This window comes from Oenanthe melanoleuca, chromosome 3 (assembly GCF_029582105.1).
Source record: "Oenanthe melanoleuca isolate GR-GAL-2019-014 chromosome 3, OMel1.0, whole genome shotgun sequence".
Taxonomy (NCBI): Eukaryota; Metazoa; Chordata; class Aves; order Passeriformes; family Muscicapidae; genus Oenanthe; species Oenanthe melanoleuca.
Window position 1 is genome coordinate 50,046,619 of NC_079336.1, and position 17,721 is coordinate 50,064,339.

Consider the following 17,721-nt stretch of genomic DNA (forward strand, 5'->3'; position numbering starts at 1 on the left):
GATGTGTTTTTTTTCTGTAAGCCTTTAAAGAAGGTTGGTACAATTTTTTTATATTCCTTTGTTAATTTTCCAGTAGTCAATCAAGGCAAATTGCATTTGTAAGCATTACATTGCTGATGTCATGCACTAGTATTTTGTATGGCCCTTAAGTTAATACTCTAGAATGTCTCAAGTTTAAAATTTGGAGGGTAGGTCCCTCTGGTAGGATGACCAAGTGTGTTTAGCTTTGAAGGGATCAGAATCTTTCTGATTTAACATTTTGTAAGTGAGGGGGGAAAGTGCCCACCACAAGTTACCAATGCTGAGTTACATGGATTAAATGGTAACTTGAGTACAGACATTTACACGTTTTAAAGGCAGGTTGTAGAGCAAAGCTTTCCAGGAGGAATGGCCTGTTAAATATGAAAAATTACTTGGGGCACTTGATGTGCTTATTTACTTGACCATAAACTTGGAAAACATAATTTTGAAGGCAAAAAGAATAGTACAGGTACTTGAAAGTTTTATGCAAGTGAGTAAAAGGAATTACAGTGTGACTGTGTGACTGCTGCTGAACCGCTGTATCCAAGCCTGGTGATGTGTGTGATTCCAGGATGAAGAAGTGCTAGAGGGGCAGTAGGAAAGCCCATGCCATTTCAGACCAGAGCCCATTTAGTGTAGCATATATTTTTCCATAAAGGCCACACCTGGATGTCTAGGGAAGATTATGAATACAGTGAATTTTGTGAAAGCGTCCACCCTACTGCCCTCTTCTGAGCTGCTCATAGTTCATGCATTTAGAGTGCTCTACTACATGCTTATCTTTCCTCTTCCTGGGCCTGTACAGATTTCTTTTGGTGAAGAGTGGGCAGGTTTGCTACCATTCTCTTGAAGAGCAAACTTGCTTCTCCTGGCTTTGTTGGGTTATCATAAGTTCTTGTATAAGTATCTGAACAGTCGATCCCTACTTACCATCTCCAAGACTCCTGTGATTTTTCTTATGTATTTCTTTGTTGTTTTCTGGCTGGTTGGTTGGGTTTTTGTTTGTTTTTTTCCTCTCTATAAAATATCCCTCTTCCATAGTTTCCAGTCTGAAGATCTTCAGCATTCTTTGCATATAAGCTGTTTCATGGCTTTGCTTGTCCTTGGTAGTCTTCTCTGGACCTCCAGGACCCAGGATGCTGGAACAGGAGATGTTTTCCTCTTAATTCGGGTTCTCTGACTTGGTTTACTGTGAGTTCTGTTTAGCACAGCTCAGGGAAGAAAGAAAATACTTGGAGACTAGAGGAGTTGTGAGAGACTACTTTGGTTATAATTCTTCTTGAGGGAGAAAAAACTCGAGAACCTTATCCTAAATTAATTGTGTAATTGAAATATCATAGCAAAAAGCTTTGACACGCTCAGCAGACCAGGACATGGAGAAAAACAAGTGGAGATTAGAAATCAGGGATACCTTTATAACAGTGGAATAAATTATTGAGGCAGAAAATTAAAAAGTGGTGTTTCTGTCATGGGGTAAAAAATACCAGGATTTGCTATTTTACAGAGTTACATTCCACTATAGCAATTACTCAAAGTCAGATTTAAGGCAGTGAAAGTAAGATTTAAGGCAATGACATCTTGTGATCTATTCTGGAAAGGTCAGACTAGGGAATGACAGGCTGGTGTTTGGTTAGCTAAAACTCATCTCACTGCTGAAAGAGCCAGGTACGTTTCCAAGGGCTGTCTTTTTTCCCGAGGCCTGAATTTTCACAAAGAGTGAGCACTTATGTTCTTAGTTATATTTAAACTCAGATGCACTTAGCATCTCTGAAAAGTGGTCCCAGAGGAAGAGAGGAAGGCTGTGGAGCAATTGGTCCCATAGCCCTTGGTGAGACTGTGACAGGTGTGCGTGTGCAGGAGGTGAAAAGGAAGCGTGTCAGGAGAATTAATAAAAAGAGTTGTCATATTTCTGCCAGGGATAATGAAGGGAAATATGTCTTTGTGGCTAGCAAGTTCGTCACTTCCAGGATCCACTGGCTCATCATGCCTGGGGTAGTCTTGCTTTCCCAGATTGTGCCAGCTGCCTGCTGAGTCTTGTGCTTGCTGAGCATGGTGCCTTGTGAAGTTAGTCTTGAGTACCTGCAGGGCATGTGCAGCTCTTCAGAGGCAGTCTTGGTGGTGTATCCTGTGCTGGGATAATGAGTTGGACTCTGACAGGTCTTTGTCTTCCATGTTTCCTGGGAGGGCTGTCAACCGGGTGGATTGGATCCTTTGCCTCTTCCCTGACCCAGGCTTCCAGAACTTGTACCCTCTGGAGCAGTCCTCTGCAGCACCCAGGTGTTTCAGCTCTCTCCCCTTCCTGGTGACTCACCATAGTCACTTGGGATTTCTGCCCTCAGGGAACAGGCAGAATACTCTCATTCTAGTTTCAGACATTCTTCTCTAAGACAGGAATATTCAAAGGCAAGGAGCACAGTATAGTGCATCTGAAATCATGTTGCAGATCTTTTGATCTCCAAACAGAGGCATGAGGTAGTCATTTTTAGCCTGCATAACTCAGGCCTTGTATCCTCAAGGCAGCCTTTTAATTTCTCTTCATCTTCTCTTCTTCTTTTAATTTCTCTTCTTCATGAAGTTCCCATATTGAGCTTGAAAAACACTGTTGAAAGTTAATATAAATGCTCTGAAAAGCAGCACTCTCTTCAAGTGCATTTAAATAATAATACAAAGTTAAGCCAGATCTTATTGGTTGTGTAATGCCCTCTCTTCCAGCTTTCTCTACTGACATTTCCTAATATCTTCTCAGTCTGTCGTGATGTCTCTGTTGCAACTTGTTGGGTCACGCTTGGGATCAGTAGCTTGTATGAACTGAGTTGTTCTTTTCTATGGCTTCTGAGGATCTGCGTGATGAAGTGATGGCAGTCAGCAGCACAGCAGATGCTGATGCCATCTCCAGACACAAAAACATGGGCATGTGTCCTGTATCTTTAGAATCTTTGTGATTTTCATCTCTATTGACCTTGCAAACACTCAATAGACAGGACAGTGCAGTGCTTGATTTGTCCTGGTTGACTTACATGTCATAGCGTTCCCAGGCAGGCTGTGGTGTGTTCAAGCAGCAAAATAATGAAGAAAATCAGCATGTTTAGTGTTAATAGTTTTAGAAAATGTCCATATTTTCTCTTCTGATGCCTAAGTATTCCTTCCCTCAGCCCTGCTTTGTTGACAGGCTGGTTCTCCTCACTCTGTATTGTCCGTGAGTACCTGATGTAGTGGATAGTCAGAAATTTTTGGTGATACTTTAGTGAAAGATGTGTTTACATGCTGACATGTTCCTGAACAGGATTTGCAAGTAATGCTGTCAGACCACAAAGGAGCTAAAGCTACTTCTTGGAGATGAAGTAAATAAAGAGGAAATTGAAGTTCCTTAAATATTTGCAGTTTTTCATGTATTCAGTATGTGAATATTGCATGAATATCAATAGTCCAATTTTTATTGAAGTGTGCCTAAAAATACCTAATAGCAGAAGGAGTTACTACCTTTTTTATCAGTTCTTTCAACTGATTGTCATTTTTCATTGAGGCTCTGTATTTTCTGGTGATCTCTTTATTCCTTTGAAAGAATTGCTTGGAAAATAATTAGCGGACAATCAGTTTTTATTGAAAATTTTATTCAAGGTATAGATATTTCAGAATCATGTGTCTGGATTTGTACTGATCAGGGAATTGCTGTTTTCTGTCAGGAGAAGTCTCACTAATGAAGGAGCACAAGTGTGGTTGTGATGGATGACAGATGCCCTTTTGTTTCAAGTGACTACAGCAGTAGTGAAGGAGGAAGCCAACTGATATGATTCAGTGGACTAAAAATATGCAGAAGTAAAGGTGAGGGCTTGTCAGGAGACTCTGGGGAAAGTGGGAAGCAGAAAAGAAAAACAGATACCTGAGTTGTTGAGAAATTTTAGGGATTTTTTATTTCTCTTTTAACATGGTAGCAGTACACTATCCAAATCTGAGTAGGGAATGTTTCTAACTTGCTGGTTTTCTTCAGGGAGATAGGTCTGATCAGATGGCCAAAAATCCTTTTTGTATGCCCCCTAACTGCTGCAGCTGGCTAAAGGAGGGAATGGGGCTGGGGTGTCTTTCTCAGAGGCTGCTGCAGCTGTAACATCAGAGTGAGTGGAAGGTGTGCCAAACCAGGAATCTGGTCCCTGTGGTGGTGGGGTTCACCCACGCTTGATAGGAGCCGAAAGAAAGATTTTTTATATAAAACTAGTAATTTTAATGTGAATGCTGTTCAGCTCATCACTTTGAGAGTCATGAGAAAAGTCAGAAAGATGCTTTAAATCACAATTACATAATCCAACGCACAACTTTGCACACAGCAAAATCACTGAAAGTTATTAAAATGTCATGGTAGAAAATAGGAATGGAAAAAATTGTTCAGATAAACTGATTTGTCTTCCCCCTCTGTCATCCTAAGTAGGTCTTTCATATGCTTGAGATCTCTGTGTTTAGAATCACTTAAGTGTTATTTACTGTACTCCATCTCTGTCACTATAATTGGTATCAGGCCTCATTCACTGACAAGGAAACTACCCCAGGATGCCATGTTTTCTTAAGTTCTTATCAGTACCCTGATTAGGTTACTCTGATGGATAACTGTTCTCCCCTTAGTTTATTATGTTTCAGATTCTTTTAAGCCACCTGTGGGTTTTCACTCCTTTGTCCTGGCGCTTGGCTAGACTTATGATAATATATTTTATTGCTTTTAACAAACTTGTAATAGAGATGTAGGACTGGAATGTCCTGAAATAGCAGTGATGCACTGAGCAGCATGGAAAAATGATTAGTGTGTGATGTGGAAAAATGACTAATATCATACAGGTTTAAGGAAATCCTCTTTTCTGTCACCAGCACAGATTATTGTTTTTTTCTGTAGCATAAAATCTCTGTTTGATTTTACTTCCTCCATCTAAAAAAGGATGTAGTAGGAGAGGAAAAGCTAACTAGAAGGCCAGCCTGTGTGATCAGAGAAATAGTAGAGTCCAAATTATCACAGTATTAGTCAGTTGGAAAAAGTGAAGTAACTAAGAAAAGATGCTGGAAATTTGTGATATCATGAATGGTGTGCAGAAGGTGAATAATGACTATTTATTTGTTCACCCTTAAAATAGTATTAATTAGGGTGTTCAGTGAAATTAAGTATGAAGTACAAGAAGGGAAGCATTGATTTATGAGCACATCATTTTAGTGTGGGGTTCATTGGCATAGAACTGATGTGGAGCTCTTGAAGGAGCAGAGCAGTTCAGTGATTGCTTGTGTGGGCAGGAGACTCCTGATGCTCCTTGACCTATTCTATCTACTTACAGAGCTATTTACACAGTTGCAGAGGTGTAATTCTCCTATCATGCGCCAAGGTCTTTTGAGTGATAAACTGATTGACCTCTTTATCATACTCCTTCAATAGTTGGTTTCCAAATTACTCTTAGGTAACTCTTTTTTTGTAAGGTTTCCTGTAACACTGCTAAACGAAATGTCAAGAGTCTGCTAGGAAACTGAGATACAAATATACCATTAAGGGCAGAAAAATTTTCCCATTCTAGACCTGTGCATTTTCAGTAAGCCTGTATTTTCTTGCCTTTTCTCACTTGGCATTCTTCTTCTCGCTGCTTATTATTTTACTATTTTTACATAGTTCTTAATTTACAAGTTTCCCAAAACCACAGAAAGGTTCAGTCCACCCACTCTGCCCTTTGCCTAAAAATGCAGTGTGATCAAATTTGCATTAACACCTAGTCACTTCTCATGGATGTGCAATCCCATCTCCAGGCTACATGCAGTGCAGGAAAATTTGGGAGCCAAAGCCATGAGCCATTTCACCACTAAGCAATTGTTTAAGTTCAAAAAGTAGCCAAAGGCAGTTGTTTAAAGCCTGTGGAGCTGTTCATCTAGTTCTGACTGAAAGAAACGTGGTCCCTGAGGCTTCCATCATGCCTGTGTGTGCTCTGGGTGCCTTTGTGGCTATACTGGAGCTACCTGCCCTCAGATCATGTCAGAAAATGTTTGGCTTCCTGGAGGAGAAATGAGAGAAGATAAGGGGAACTGGAGAGACAGTATATTGTGGTGTGCTACTTTGTCAGGCTTTGCAGTCACTGCTGTAAACATTTCATGTAGATCACGATTTGTGGCCTTGGCCTCACCACATGTGCAGTATGTGGGCTTAGCAGTACCTGTCAGGTTTAATGGATCCATTGCAATTTTTTCTTCTGAAGGTCTGAGATGTTTATTTATTATTTTAAATCTTTATATGCACAATTAAAAACATGGACTAGTTAAGAGTTCACACTATTCAAATAATTAGGATGTGGTTTTGAAATACCCAAAACCTGTCTAGCTGTTAGGCATAATGTATGGACAGTGTTCTCAACCCTCTGTTGCTGGGATAGAAAAAAAAACAGGGGCAATAGGGGGTAGAAGGAAAACATATCCAAACACAAAATGTCAGATTTTGGTTTTAGGAGACAAATTCACAGACTGTGACTGTTTCTTTTAGCCTGTAGATAAACAGACCATACAACACATGTTCTTGCACATAGATGTGAAAGAAAAGTATTTAATTGTTCAACTTATTTAGGATTTTTTAACATTTATTGACCAAAAAGCATGGTATTTTGTTTAATCTAAACTCAGCTTGTCTTTCAAACTTCTCTTTTTCTTGTCATGTGGTTAGAGGCTTTCAACTATGTGTGCGTATTTAGTTCACTCTTCTCTGTTGTATCACAGTTGTGTTCAGAACCCTACAAAAAACAGGTTCAGAGGTTAACAGTCCTGTCATCCAAGAACTAGAGCATATTATATGTCTCCTGTGAATACAATATTTCAGGTTATAACATTTTCCTGGATAGTATTTTTTAATCTCTGAATTTAGCAGGCAATGCAGTTAGGAGGACCAGGAAAATACTTGTATTTCACAGAGGAGGAGAGAGGTGTCCTACCTCCCAGGTAGGAAGCTCCGGGGGAGGTAGTATTTTGTGTCCTTTTTGTGCCACGGTGGTGTAGTGGTTGCTGTTGTGCTCAGCTCTGCATTTTCAAACACAAAGCTTTGGAACAAAAAATGTTTAGCTAATAGCAATTATAAGCTATACACTCTTCAGAGAAATTGCTTTGATTGCATATCGTTATTTCCCCCATCTACACCCAGACTTCTTCTCATTCAGCAGGAGCAAAATCTCTTTTTCTCTCTCTCTCTCTCTCACTTTCTCCATCTCTCTGGCCGACTTTATTAACACCTCTCCAAGGTCATATTGGTGCATGTCTAGTTAGTGTTAGAGATTATTGCTCTCAACTGTTTCCTACCTTGTGTACTGTTTCAGACATAAATAAGGGTAAAATATCTGAAAACTTGTTTACTTTTTACAGCTAGACCAAATAATTTACTGGAAGGTGAAGTCTACCTTTCTTGTCTTTCTTCAGGGAAAGGTCACAAAAAGTTCAGGTAGTTTGCCTACACGAGTGTGATATGTAGTTGTAGTCATAGTTATCCTGGACTAATGGAAGTGGTATTTCCTGGTAGCACAAAACAGTGTGAACTCAGTAGTTGGCAGGGTTTCTTCAGGCAGGATTGTGCCATGTTGGCCCTTGTATGTAGATAATGTATAAAGAAAACATCCAGTATTTGTCAGGTTTTTTGTCTGTCATGTTGTCATTGTGTTTCTGATGGTTTAATACTGTGTCCTGCTAATGCTGCTGCCATTATCTATTTTTCCACACACTGCTTTCACTTTGATCAGCAGAAGGTGGTGGGCCAATGGTGAAAATACAAATGGTCAGAAAAACACAGTAAGAAAGCTTATTAAAAAAGTTTCAGTGTGGGTGTCCAGTCTCAGAGATGAAGTATCTGAGATCATTGGTGATGCTGTTTCAAAATGCTATCAGGGAAAAGCCAGCGTCATCCTGATCTTCCCCTTCCTCCCCCTGTCCTTCGTGCCATCTACACTGTGTGCATGTACTGAAACTGTCTGTGTTTGGTTTCTGCATGCTTTCTGCCTCTGTCGCCTTATCTGTAGTGTCCCTAACCAGTGCACTTCTCATGGCTGCATTCCCGGCAGGTGGTGGGTGGGATATGGCAGCAGTAATACCTGGATGCATGTCCAGGGCTCCTGTGTGTCTCACCTGACTGAGGGAGCAGCACACTGAGGCAGCCCCACAGCATTCATCTTGCTGTGGACATGGGCCAGCAGAAGGTTCAGGTGCAGCACGCTGGGCCCCTCCTTGTTTCTTGTGTACATTACAGTGTGGCAGGCGAGTCCTCGCCCTTCCTTTTACTATCTGCCTCTTGCTCTCTGGAAATAGCAAAGGTTGCAGCAAAGCCTGAATGCAAGTCAGGAGCCCTGTGCTGCCATTCCCAGTCCTTTCCTCCCTGATCTTCCAGATCTGCTGGCTTGGACCACAGGAAGAGTGCTCCCAGGAGGACAGCCTGTCCCTGCTCTTGGTCCTGGCTGCTGGTTTTGCTGGGCCCAGCCTTGCCTTGTCTTCTTGCCTGTCCCCACTTCTTCCAGCTGCAGCATCCTGCCGGAGGCAGCAGGACCTTTGTAAGGGCTTGGGGGCTGTCAGGCAGGGAGAGCCATGAATTGCCTCCTGGCACCCCATCCCCACTCCTGGAGCTGGGGCTGCATGCTGCCCTCACCCCCCCCAGGTAGGCTGCTCTGGGTTTGGAGGGGAGCCCCGTGGGGCTGGATCCTCCCTGATCCCTGGCTTTGCTTACCCATTGCTGTTGTAAGAATTGGAAATCTCTACCCTGCTCTGGTAGAGAGCTCTGGTGCTGACAGCTTGTGAGTGTCTTTTGAATCCTGCAAGGGTTTCTGAAGCTGCGGTGGGTTCTGTGTATTGGAGCTGATAGAAAAACTCTTCTGCACAAACTTTCTGCTTTCTCATGCTTGACTGTATACATGCATGCTTTGCAAGGCTCTTGGCACACTTTAACCTTCAGAGATAAAACAGTGTTTAAATACAATGGTGGTGAAGTGGTGATTAACCAGTATTTGTTGTGGTTGTACCAAGGCTGTAGATACGTGTATATTCATCTGATGGTACAAAGTACTTGTATCCAAGAGCTGAATGGTGTAGGAATCACAGAAGAAACCATGGGAGCAGTTGTGTATTGCTGTGGTATCTATACATTACTCTTGCAGAGTTCCTGAACGATTACTAAACCTGTTGTATTTGATGAAGTTTTCTTGCCTTACAATTCAATCTTAAGACCTAATAGGCACTTTTATATGTCCTCTTGTTCTTCTTCACAGCTGCAATTTGCACATACTGTAGATCTCTTTCAAAACATGCTGAAAGGTAAACATCTTGACAGTCAATTACTTGAATTTTTTTTATTTTTGCTCTTTAGATGACAATCAAAACAAAAGCAATGAAAAGAAAGAGAAGAAAATGGTTTCTCAGAAGCCCCATGGTACCATAGAATATACAGTAAGTATTGTTGTGTGGTGTTCATGTCTGCTTTTTGAAAGTGGAGTTGTTGAGGTTGAGAGGGAGGCAGTGGCACAAAACTGTGAACACTAATTATTTCTCAGTTTGCAGCTATCTCAGTAGGGATTGCCCCTATTGATACCATTCAAATACCACTGTATGGGGAGAGCTAGGGTCACATCCTGAATCTCTGTTCAACCCAGGATCTCTGCCTCTTGCAGCTGCCAGTTCCATTTTTACTTCTGCATTATGGCTCTCTAATAGACCAATGGTTTTGTTTTGTTATTCTGAAAAATACTCCCATTCTTCAGTGTTGCTTAGGTCATCAAGCAGTTAACCTGTGCTTGGTGACATCTGTTTCTCTAAGCTAGAGCAGGGCAGCAGTGTGCTAGCTTGGCCCCAAACGTCTGTGTGAGCCCTCAGGTCCCTAAGGGCATTCCACTCTACCATACCAGAGCCTCTGTGGAGGGTGGTGTCCCAGCTGGAAACTGCACAAATACCTGACATGCTGTGGCTGCTGGAGGTGTAGTGAACTTTGCAGTGTATGACCTTCTCCCCCTTGCCAGACCAGTTCTAAATGCAGTTGTGCTTCTTTAAAGTTTTGAGAGGAAAGGAGAGGGATATCTGTAACACCTCTACATTTTATCTACTGTATAGTGTGAAAGAATACTTCTGTCCTTTTTTTTTTTTTTTTAATATGGTTTATCATCTAAGCTATTAAATATATGGGGTTTTGAGGTCATCAAGTCTATCCCTGCAAACAATCTGTTAGATGGGTTTCGTTCATGTGTGGTGCTGTGTTCAGTATGGAATCTTAGTCATCAACTCTTTCTTCAGGCTGGAAATCAAGACACCATAAACAGCATAGCATTAAAGTTCAACGTCACCCCGAACAAGCTTGTGGAGCTCAATAAGCTTTTCACACAGACAATTGTGCCAGGCCAGGTAAACTTTTCATTTATTTGGGGTTTTTCTAATGCCTGGAACATAATTATTTACTATGTATCTAAAAGTTTTTTACTACTTAAGTGTATCTTTTAGGCATTTGGATACAAGGATAATGGACAGTAATTTAAAGCCCTCCCTCAAAATGAAACTCGGTAGATGATTACTTGGAATTGGTGTGAGGGGGAAGCTTTGTAATTGCCATATCTGACTTGTTATTTATGTACTGTCACTAAAGCTTAAAGATGACTCTGAAGCTTAAGAAGATAATACATCCGTTGCAAGGGAGTTGGACTGTTGGGAAGTCTGGATAAATGCAATCTATAATGCATTAAAGAATTAGAGAGTTAGAGACAGAATTTGAAATGTTATGTTGGGTATGAGTCAGTCTCCTGTGAGATGAGAAATAAATGGAGAGAGACATTTTAGGAGAGTCCAGGACTGGAGATGCAAGTGTAGAGATTAACAACTGGCTCATAAAGAGCAAATCTCTGCTTCCACTTCACAACCATGAGGAAGTTGAAGTGTCTTGGTTTGCAGATAGGGAAACTGAGGCACAGAGAGATGGTGGCTTGCTTAAGAATACCCAGCAGACAAAAGCTGGAATAAAAAAATTAGTTTCATTTTTCTGAGTGTTTTTAAGGTGTACATTGCAGATATGAGTGATCAGTATGGTGTTGTCTTTCTAATAGAACATAGTTAATAACCTTTTAAAGCGTTTGCCTCACTGTTTTGAAATACCTGTTTGTATTTAGATTCTCTTTGTGCCAGATACAAGTTCTGGGAGGCTGTCTTCTAGTCCTGGTGCTCCTGTTTCACCTTCATCATCAGATGCTGAATATGATAAACTCCCTGTAAGTCAAACATGGTTCACTGGTCTTAAACTCTCAAAATATTTTCTAATTCTGAAGCAGAAAATCAAGGCTGTGTAAATAGCAGTTTTTTTTTTTTTTGAGTTTAGAGGCCTTGTGTATAGTGTTCTGCATTAAATTAGTTTGCTGTACTACAAAATTTACCATTGTTTTAAAAATACTCCAAATTAAGGAAATTCTGAGTGTGGAAACCTATTGCAAGTTCAGATGGGCCCTAAGTCTATCAAAACTATTAGAAATAGTGTAGTGCATAATCTTTAAAGAATAGAAAACTGAATATGAATAATTATTTATTGTTTATTACTGGAAATTCTTATGCTGCTCTGCAGTCCAGAGCCTTGATCCTGCATTGGCATTCTTGAACAGGGAGGCTGTTAGTTTAGTTTGAGCAGTCAGTTTCTTTCTAGTTAAACACATTGTGGTGGTATCCATATACAGACTTGTCTTTAGACAAGACTGCAGGTTTAATCTTTGTGAAAGGCCTTGTCATAGCTGATCTTTCATTTTCTTTAGAATGGTGATTTGCCATGATGATTTTTAGATAGTACCTTTAGGCAGTTTAGTTGCCTTTAACATCTGTTGAGGTTAATTAATAATTTCAAATACATCACTAATCAAAAGTGGAGAGAAGCTTGGAGTGAATAATTGTGTTTAACCCTACCCCTATGTCATCTGCATGGGGAATCATACCAGTGCTCTGTGTAGATGATGTGTCAGAGCAGGCCCTCTCCCCAATGAGAGTGTATAATTGAATTTTGGTGAGCTGACCTGCCTTGGTGTTTTTTAATTTCTTGCTCATTATTTGTATGTATTATTTATATGTAGGTTACAAGGGTTGGGTTTTTGTTTTTTTTCTCAATACATGATACTGTTGGAAATGTACGTATATACCTACATATATGATTGTGCTTTTCTTCCTTATGCAAATAGAAGATAATTGTTTGAACCTGGCCTTTTCAAAGAATTTTCAAAAATCCAGAAGGATATGATTCTGGTCCTGTTGCTCTGCACTGAACTTTTTATTTTCTCAGGATGCTGATTTGGCAAGAAAGGCTTTCAAACCAGTGGAGAGAGTCCTGTCCTCTACTTCAGAAGAGGATGAGCCTGTGGTTGTCAAATTTTTAAAAATGAATTGTCGTTACTTCACAGATGGTAAGGTAGGTGGAACCTGATTTTTGGGCATTGTTTGAGATTCTCTTTGGATAAGTGAGAGAGGTATACTTGGGGAGTCAAATGTGCTTCATGTTTTTAAAGAATGTAAGAGTTATGTTGGCTTTATCTGTCACTGCTGTGTTTTTTGGTACTATGATAATATACTGTATAATTTTTTTCTTTTGCTTGTGTGTTGCTAGACACACAGAACGAACTCCACTTCAGGGTTATGACATGTCAGGATTAGCTGTCCAGTTCCATCAAATTAAGCAACAGCTTTCTAAAATCAGTACATACCAATCTATTTAATTTATGACTTGAAGATAAATTTTAAGTGTTTCCAGAGCAGTGTTTCCAAATATGTCTGTGTTGCTTCTGCACTACTGCTAATGAATATTATGCAAGTCTAATAAAAGGATAGATATTGCATTATGCAATCTTTTCTTTCTCTTTCTTGTAACATATGCTAGGACTGCAGTCCTAAATTACAGCAAGTGTTTTAGAAGCAGAAGCACAAAGTTTGGATAGTATTTTAGCCCTTTTCTCGGGGTTGCAAGACATTGTCTTCCTGAACTGCCTACTCTGATATATCTGTCCATGTTGACTTTGGTTTCAGTTAGCTGTCTCTGTGTTTGGATTTTCAAGTTCTCTGGAATTTATAACACTGGAGATGCTAATCATTGTAGTTGCAACATTTTTTTTCCCCTTAGTCCTGACTTTCGTAAGATGGATGTGTTTACACCTACAGTTTCTAGTTTCTTTTTGCATTGAGTGGATGTAGACTGTATTTAACAACTCTGCAATTTTACAGTCTGCTGTTCTGTAGGATGTAATAGAGACTACTTGATGTCTCACAGGTAAATTAGGGCAGTACTGTCACCTGCTATGTGATACTTGTTAGGTGCAGAGAATACAGATTTCCAGTTTTATGGCTGCAGGATGGAAAAAGTACTTTTCAGTCAGAGCAAAATGAAAAATGAGATGGCCTGTTTGCCAGTGTAGCTGAAATCCCTTGTTGCCCAGCTTCCTGCAGTGTCTGGGTGGGAAGTACGGCCTACTGATGTATTGTCTTCTGGCTTGTGGGAAAGCTTCTGCACTTTGTTCTGATTCTGTCATCCAAACACAAACCAAGCTTGAGGATCCAGTCATACAGGAGAAGCAAATGGGAAATATGAACAGATTTTTTTTTAAAAGGAGCAGGTGTTCACAGGCTAGTGCCAAGCCATCAGCTTGATATCTCACTGCTTTAAAAAAAGCCCCACAAACTAAGCTTGTGGTCTTTTACCTGCCTATTTATGAGCCTTTGTGGCTTGCCTTGCAGATGACCTTGTATAATTAGTAGTATCTGCAGTGTGGGTCATTCCAGTTGATTTCTGTCTCCCACTTGTCAGATGTCATGATTTGCACATAGCTTCTGAGTTGGTCTGGTGAATCTTGTAGTTTTTCTGGAGGAGAAGGTGCAGAAGCAAGACAGTGGAAATTTTCTTTTTAAACCTTGAAAAATGGTCAGTTGCCATGGATTAATGCTGAATAGTGGCTGATTCAGCACCCTTTTATCAAATCCATTGCTAGAGCACATTTTGAAGAATTAAATGAATCCTCTACAGCTGTGCAGAATATGCTTGGAACAATCATAGGAGCTGTTTCTAGATTGGGAAGAAGCTGTCTCAGATCCCTGTATGGAGAAGGTTTTTGCATGTACCTCTGGGAAACTAGATCAAGGGGAGCTCTGATGTTAGCTTGGCATAGTAACCTGGATGTTTCCATGAGTAAAACTATGTGCAGGTGTGTTGGTTGCATGTAAAATTCATGGATCAAATGAAAGTAGCTGCATCCGGAATATAATGCTTCGTAGTTTTTAAAAAAATAAATCCATTAATCTGTTTTGTCTGAGATTGAGTAACAATCTCATTTTTAGCTTGTAGCAGTCAGTGCTGAAAGTTGAATAGTTCAGATGTTCTTCCTTATCAGCCAGGAACTTGGATGTTACTAAGAATTTTTTTTTCTTTCCTTGCAATGTCTGACTTGATGCAATTGGAAAGCAAAGTATTTGGCTAGCAAACACTGCATAACACAGTGTAAAGAGGCAGGAAAGTGATTTTGCTTTTAGGAGAGTAGCCTAAAATCCAATATCCGATGGTAAGTGCATGTGATGTGCTGACTCTTTCTTCTCCTGTTTTAGGGCGTTGTTGGAGGAGTCATGATAGTAACTCCAAACAATATCATGTTTGACCCTCATAAGTCTGATCCTCTGGTAATTGAGAATGGCTGTGAAGAATATGGACTCATCTGCCCCATGGAGGAGGTTGTCTCAATAGCTCTCTACAATGACATCTCTCACATGAAGATCAAAGATGCATTGCCATCGTAAGGAGTGTTCTTCCCTGAACTTATATTTGCAGATTTTCAGTAAGGGTCATTGAAAAGGGGTTGGAGGAAGGGAGAATGGAGGGAAAGAGTTTTAGTGCAGCAAAGTGCCAGCAAAGGAATGATTCACTTGTGTTGCTCTTTAGAACAACAGCTTTCTCTTTAGAACACTAAAGTGGCATTAAAAACAAATGGATCGTGAATGTGAGAACCAGAGCGCAAAGGAGATCAGTACAAACCAGTAATTAGTAAAAGTGTTTGCAGTATGCCATTATGCCATGGTTGGGCTTACCTGTCTCTAAGGCTCTTTCAGTGGATGTGAGGAGGTGTGTTACCAGGACTGTTTTCAGAGGAGTATTTGAAACTTTTGAAGATAACAGCACCTTAGCTGCCATCTTCAGGACTTACAGAAAAGCCAGACTGTAGAATACTTCTATCTCAGAAATAGTTGAAATCTATAATAAATAGACTTTCTGGGGTGGACTGCTTTCATTTATGCACAGACCAGGCACTGCTTATCTATTTATTCTAAGCAGGGTTTTGTTCTTATAGGCCATACCTCTTTGAACAGTGAAATTCATTGAATTCCCTCCCTTTTCTTATTTCAAGAAAACCTTTCCAGATACTCACTACACTCATCACTGGAGTGTTTAATAACTTCTTAGTAACTTTTAGGTGATGAGGATCTTGTATTTTCCTATTTTCTCCTCAGACTTTTAGCATTAATGAAGAGCTCAAGTTTTATGCTGATCCATTTATTCAGCAGTTTTCATTTTGAAATGTTTTATGATTGTTCTGCTTTAAAAAGAAATATTTGGGGAAGCCTGCATTCAACCAGTATATTTGAATAATGGAGACAAATAAAAGAAGAAAACTACTAACTCTGTTGCCTGTTACTGTTCTGTAGTAAACATGTTAAAACAGGATACAGCTTATCTCCCATTTTTCTCAAAAATAAATTTGTACTGATAGGGAAGCATGGTAGGCTGTAGATGTTGACTCATTTTTAGGTGTGGGAAATTACAATATTAATATGATATGAATTAAATTCCAGCAGCTAAATACATGTTCTGTGTTTTTTCGTTATGGAACTTCTGATGACTTGCACATTCTTATTATATGTGTACCATTTCTTCATCCACATGGCATATTTACCAAATGGTTTACTCATTTTATTTTGGTATTATACTTTCAGCATTTTTCTCCATTGTCTTTAAACTCCCTTATTTCCAGTACTGCATGTTTATTTTGGAGAAAGTTATTTTTTGTTGAGTTTCATGGTTTATGTTAAGTTGATGTTTAGTTTTTCATTTTTTTTCTGTTTCCATTTTGCTTTTAACATCGTATGTACATCCATCATTTCCCCTGACAGTGACATACCAAAGGATCTTTGTCCTCTGTACAGGCCAGGAGAATGGGAAGACCTGTCCTCTGAGAAAGATATCAATCCCTTCAGCAAATTCAAATCCCTTAGCAAGGAAAAGAGGCAGCAGAATGGGGATGCCTCCATTGCTCTAGGTGCCAAACAGATAAAGCCTTCAGATAAGGAAAAGTCTGCCGATTTTGAACTTCTTCAGTCATCGGAGAGTACAGGCTCAATCAAATCAAAGTCGCTGGAGTTTCCCAACAACATCACTGCCACTGAACATTTGGAAAAGTTTGAAGCAGATGCATGTACCAAGGACCCTTCCAGGGAAAAAAATGCTTCAGATACCAAAACCAAAGAAAAATCCCTTTCAGGAGAAGGAGAGGATGACTTCACTGAGCTGGAAAAGACATCATCTCATGTGGATAGAGGGTTGGACAGGAAAATCTCTGTAATGGAAGGCTTGCTGGCTGACCCCAGGGACTTGGGGAGAACTAAGCAGCAGGTAACCAAACCTACTACAGAAGTCCAGGAGCACTTGAGAGTTGATTCCTTGGAAAAAAAGGACAGTGTTGAACCTAAAGCTGACTTAGACTTAGAGCTGTGTGAAAAGCAAGATGTTATTCCAGAAGTAAACAAATGTGTCAGTACCCCAACAGGTAAGGTGGAGACTGAATTGGACACTAAGAAAGACCTAGAGAAAGATAAACTTATTGAATTTTACCTCAATAAAGATGGAAATGGGTCTCAGTCATCTGAAGACTTACACAAGGCTGAAATCCAGAAAGGTGAAAACAATAAAGCAATTGGCATAGACCTTACACTTAGCTGTTCAAAGTCCCAAGCTAATGAAGTCCATACAGTTAAAAGTATGGAGCTTGATTCCTGCTGTGTTGAAAGGAAAGCACCTTCATTAGAAATCAGCTCAGCAGCAGCAGAGGAAAAGGATCTGAAAGAGTCTGTGGACTCTTCCTTAGTACCAGCTGTAGACAAGACCTGTCAAGAAACACAGTTAGACAATCAATCAGAAATCAGACTGTGGCTGCTGCAGAAAATTCAAGTGCCAATTGAAGGTAGGTCTCTGGTTATCCTTGTTTCCTCTGAGACTTGGACAGCATAATGACGGTAACCTTTGAATTGACAGCCTTCTCTAATATTCTTCTTTCTGTAATACCTGGTCTCTTTTTTACTCTTTGTGTATTTCAATTTTATATTACCTGCTATCTTCAAATTCTTTAAGCTTGTAGTTTGATATGTAGCTTGTGTGCTCTTTCTACATTCACTGATCACTGCTTATGTAATATTTACTTCTGTTTGCTGGCTTTAAGAAAGATAGTGAAATATCATCCAGTTTCAGTATTGGCAGGGACACTTTATGGCCTAGGAATTGTCACCCCATATTGGTAACCATTGTTGCCTCACTGAAGTCTGTCAGTTTTGTTTCTGATAGTATCCAAGGTAGTAGAGCTGTGAAGGAGGGCACCAAAATATTCTTGACAATATTTGCGTGTGTCTGGTGTCTCCCATGCTATGGAAACCCTTAAGAAGTGATAAATAGGAATACATGTATAGTCCTAC

General features: G+C 40.0%; 1 protein-coding gene across 5 annotated transcripts in view; it reads left to right on the forward strand.

Annotated features, from left to right (window-relative positions):
• The window catches only part of NCOA7 (nuclear receptor coactivator 7), a 76,039-nt gene that overhangs the window by 42,629 nt on the left and 15,689 nt on the right, over positions 1-17,721 (forward strand). For 2 of the 5 annotated variants that reach the window (XM_056487384.1, XM_056487386.1), the window contains 6 exons: positions 9,362-9,441; positions 10,279-10,386; positions 11,142-11,240; positions 12,290-12,415; positions 14,593-14,777; positions 16,150-17,216. In XM_056487384.1, coding sequence (XP_056343359.1) covers positions 9,362-9,441; positions 10,279-10,386; positions 11,142-11,240; positions 12,290-12,415; positions 14,593-14,777; positions 16,150-17,216 — 1,665 coding nt within the window. The remainder of the gene's footprint in view (positions 1-9,361; positions 9,442-10,278; positions 10,387-11,141; positions 11,241-12,289; positions 12,416-14,592; positions 14,778-16,149; positions 17,217-17,721) is intronic. The other 3 variants (XM_056487387.1, XM_056487385.1, XM_056487388.1) reach the window with 3 other exon arrangements.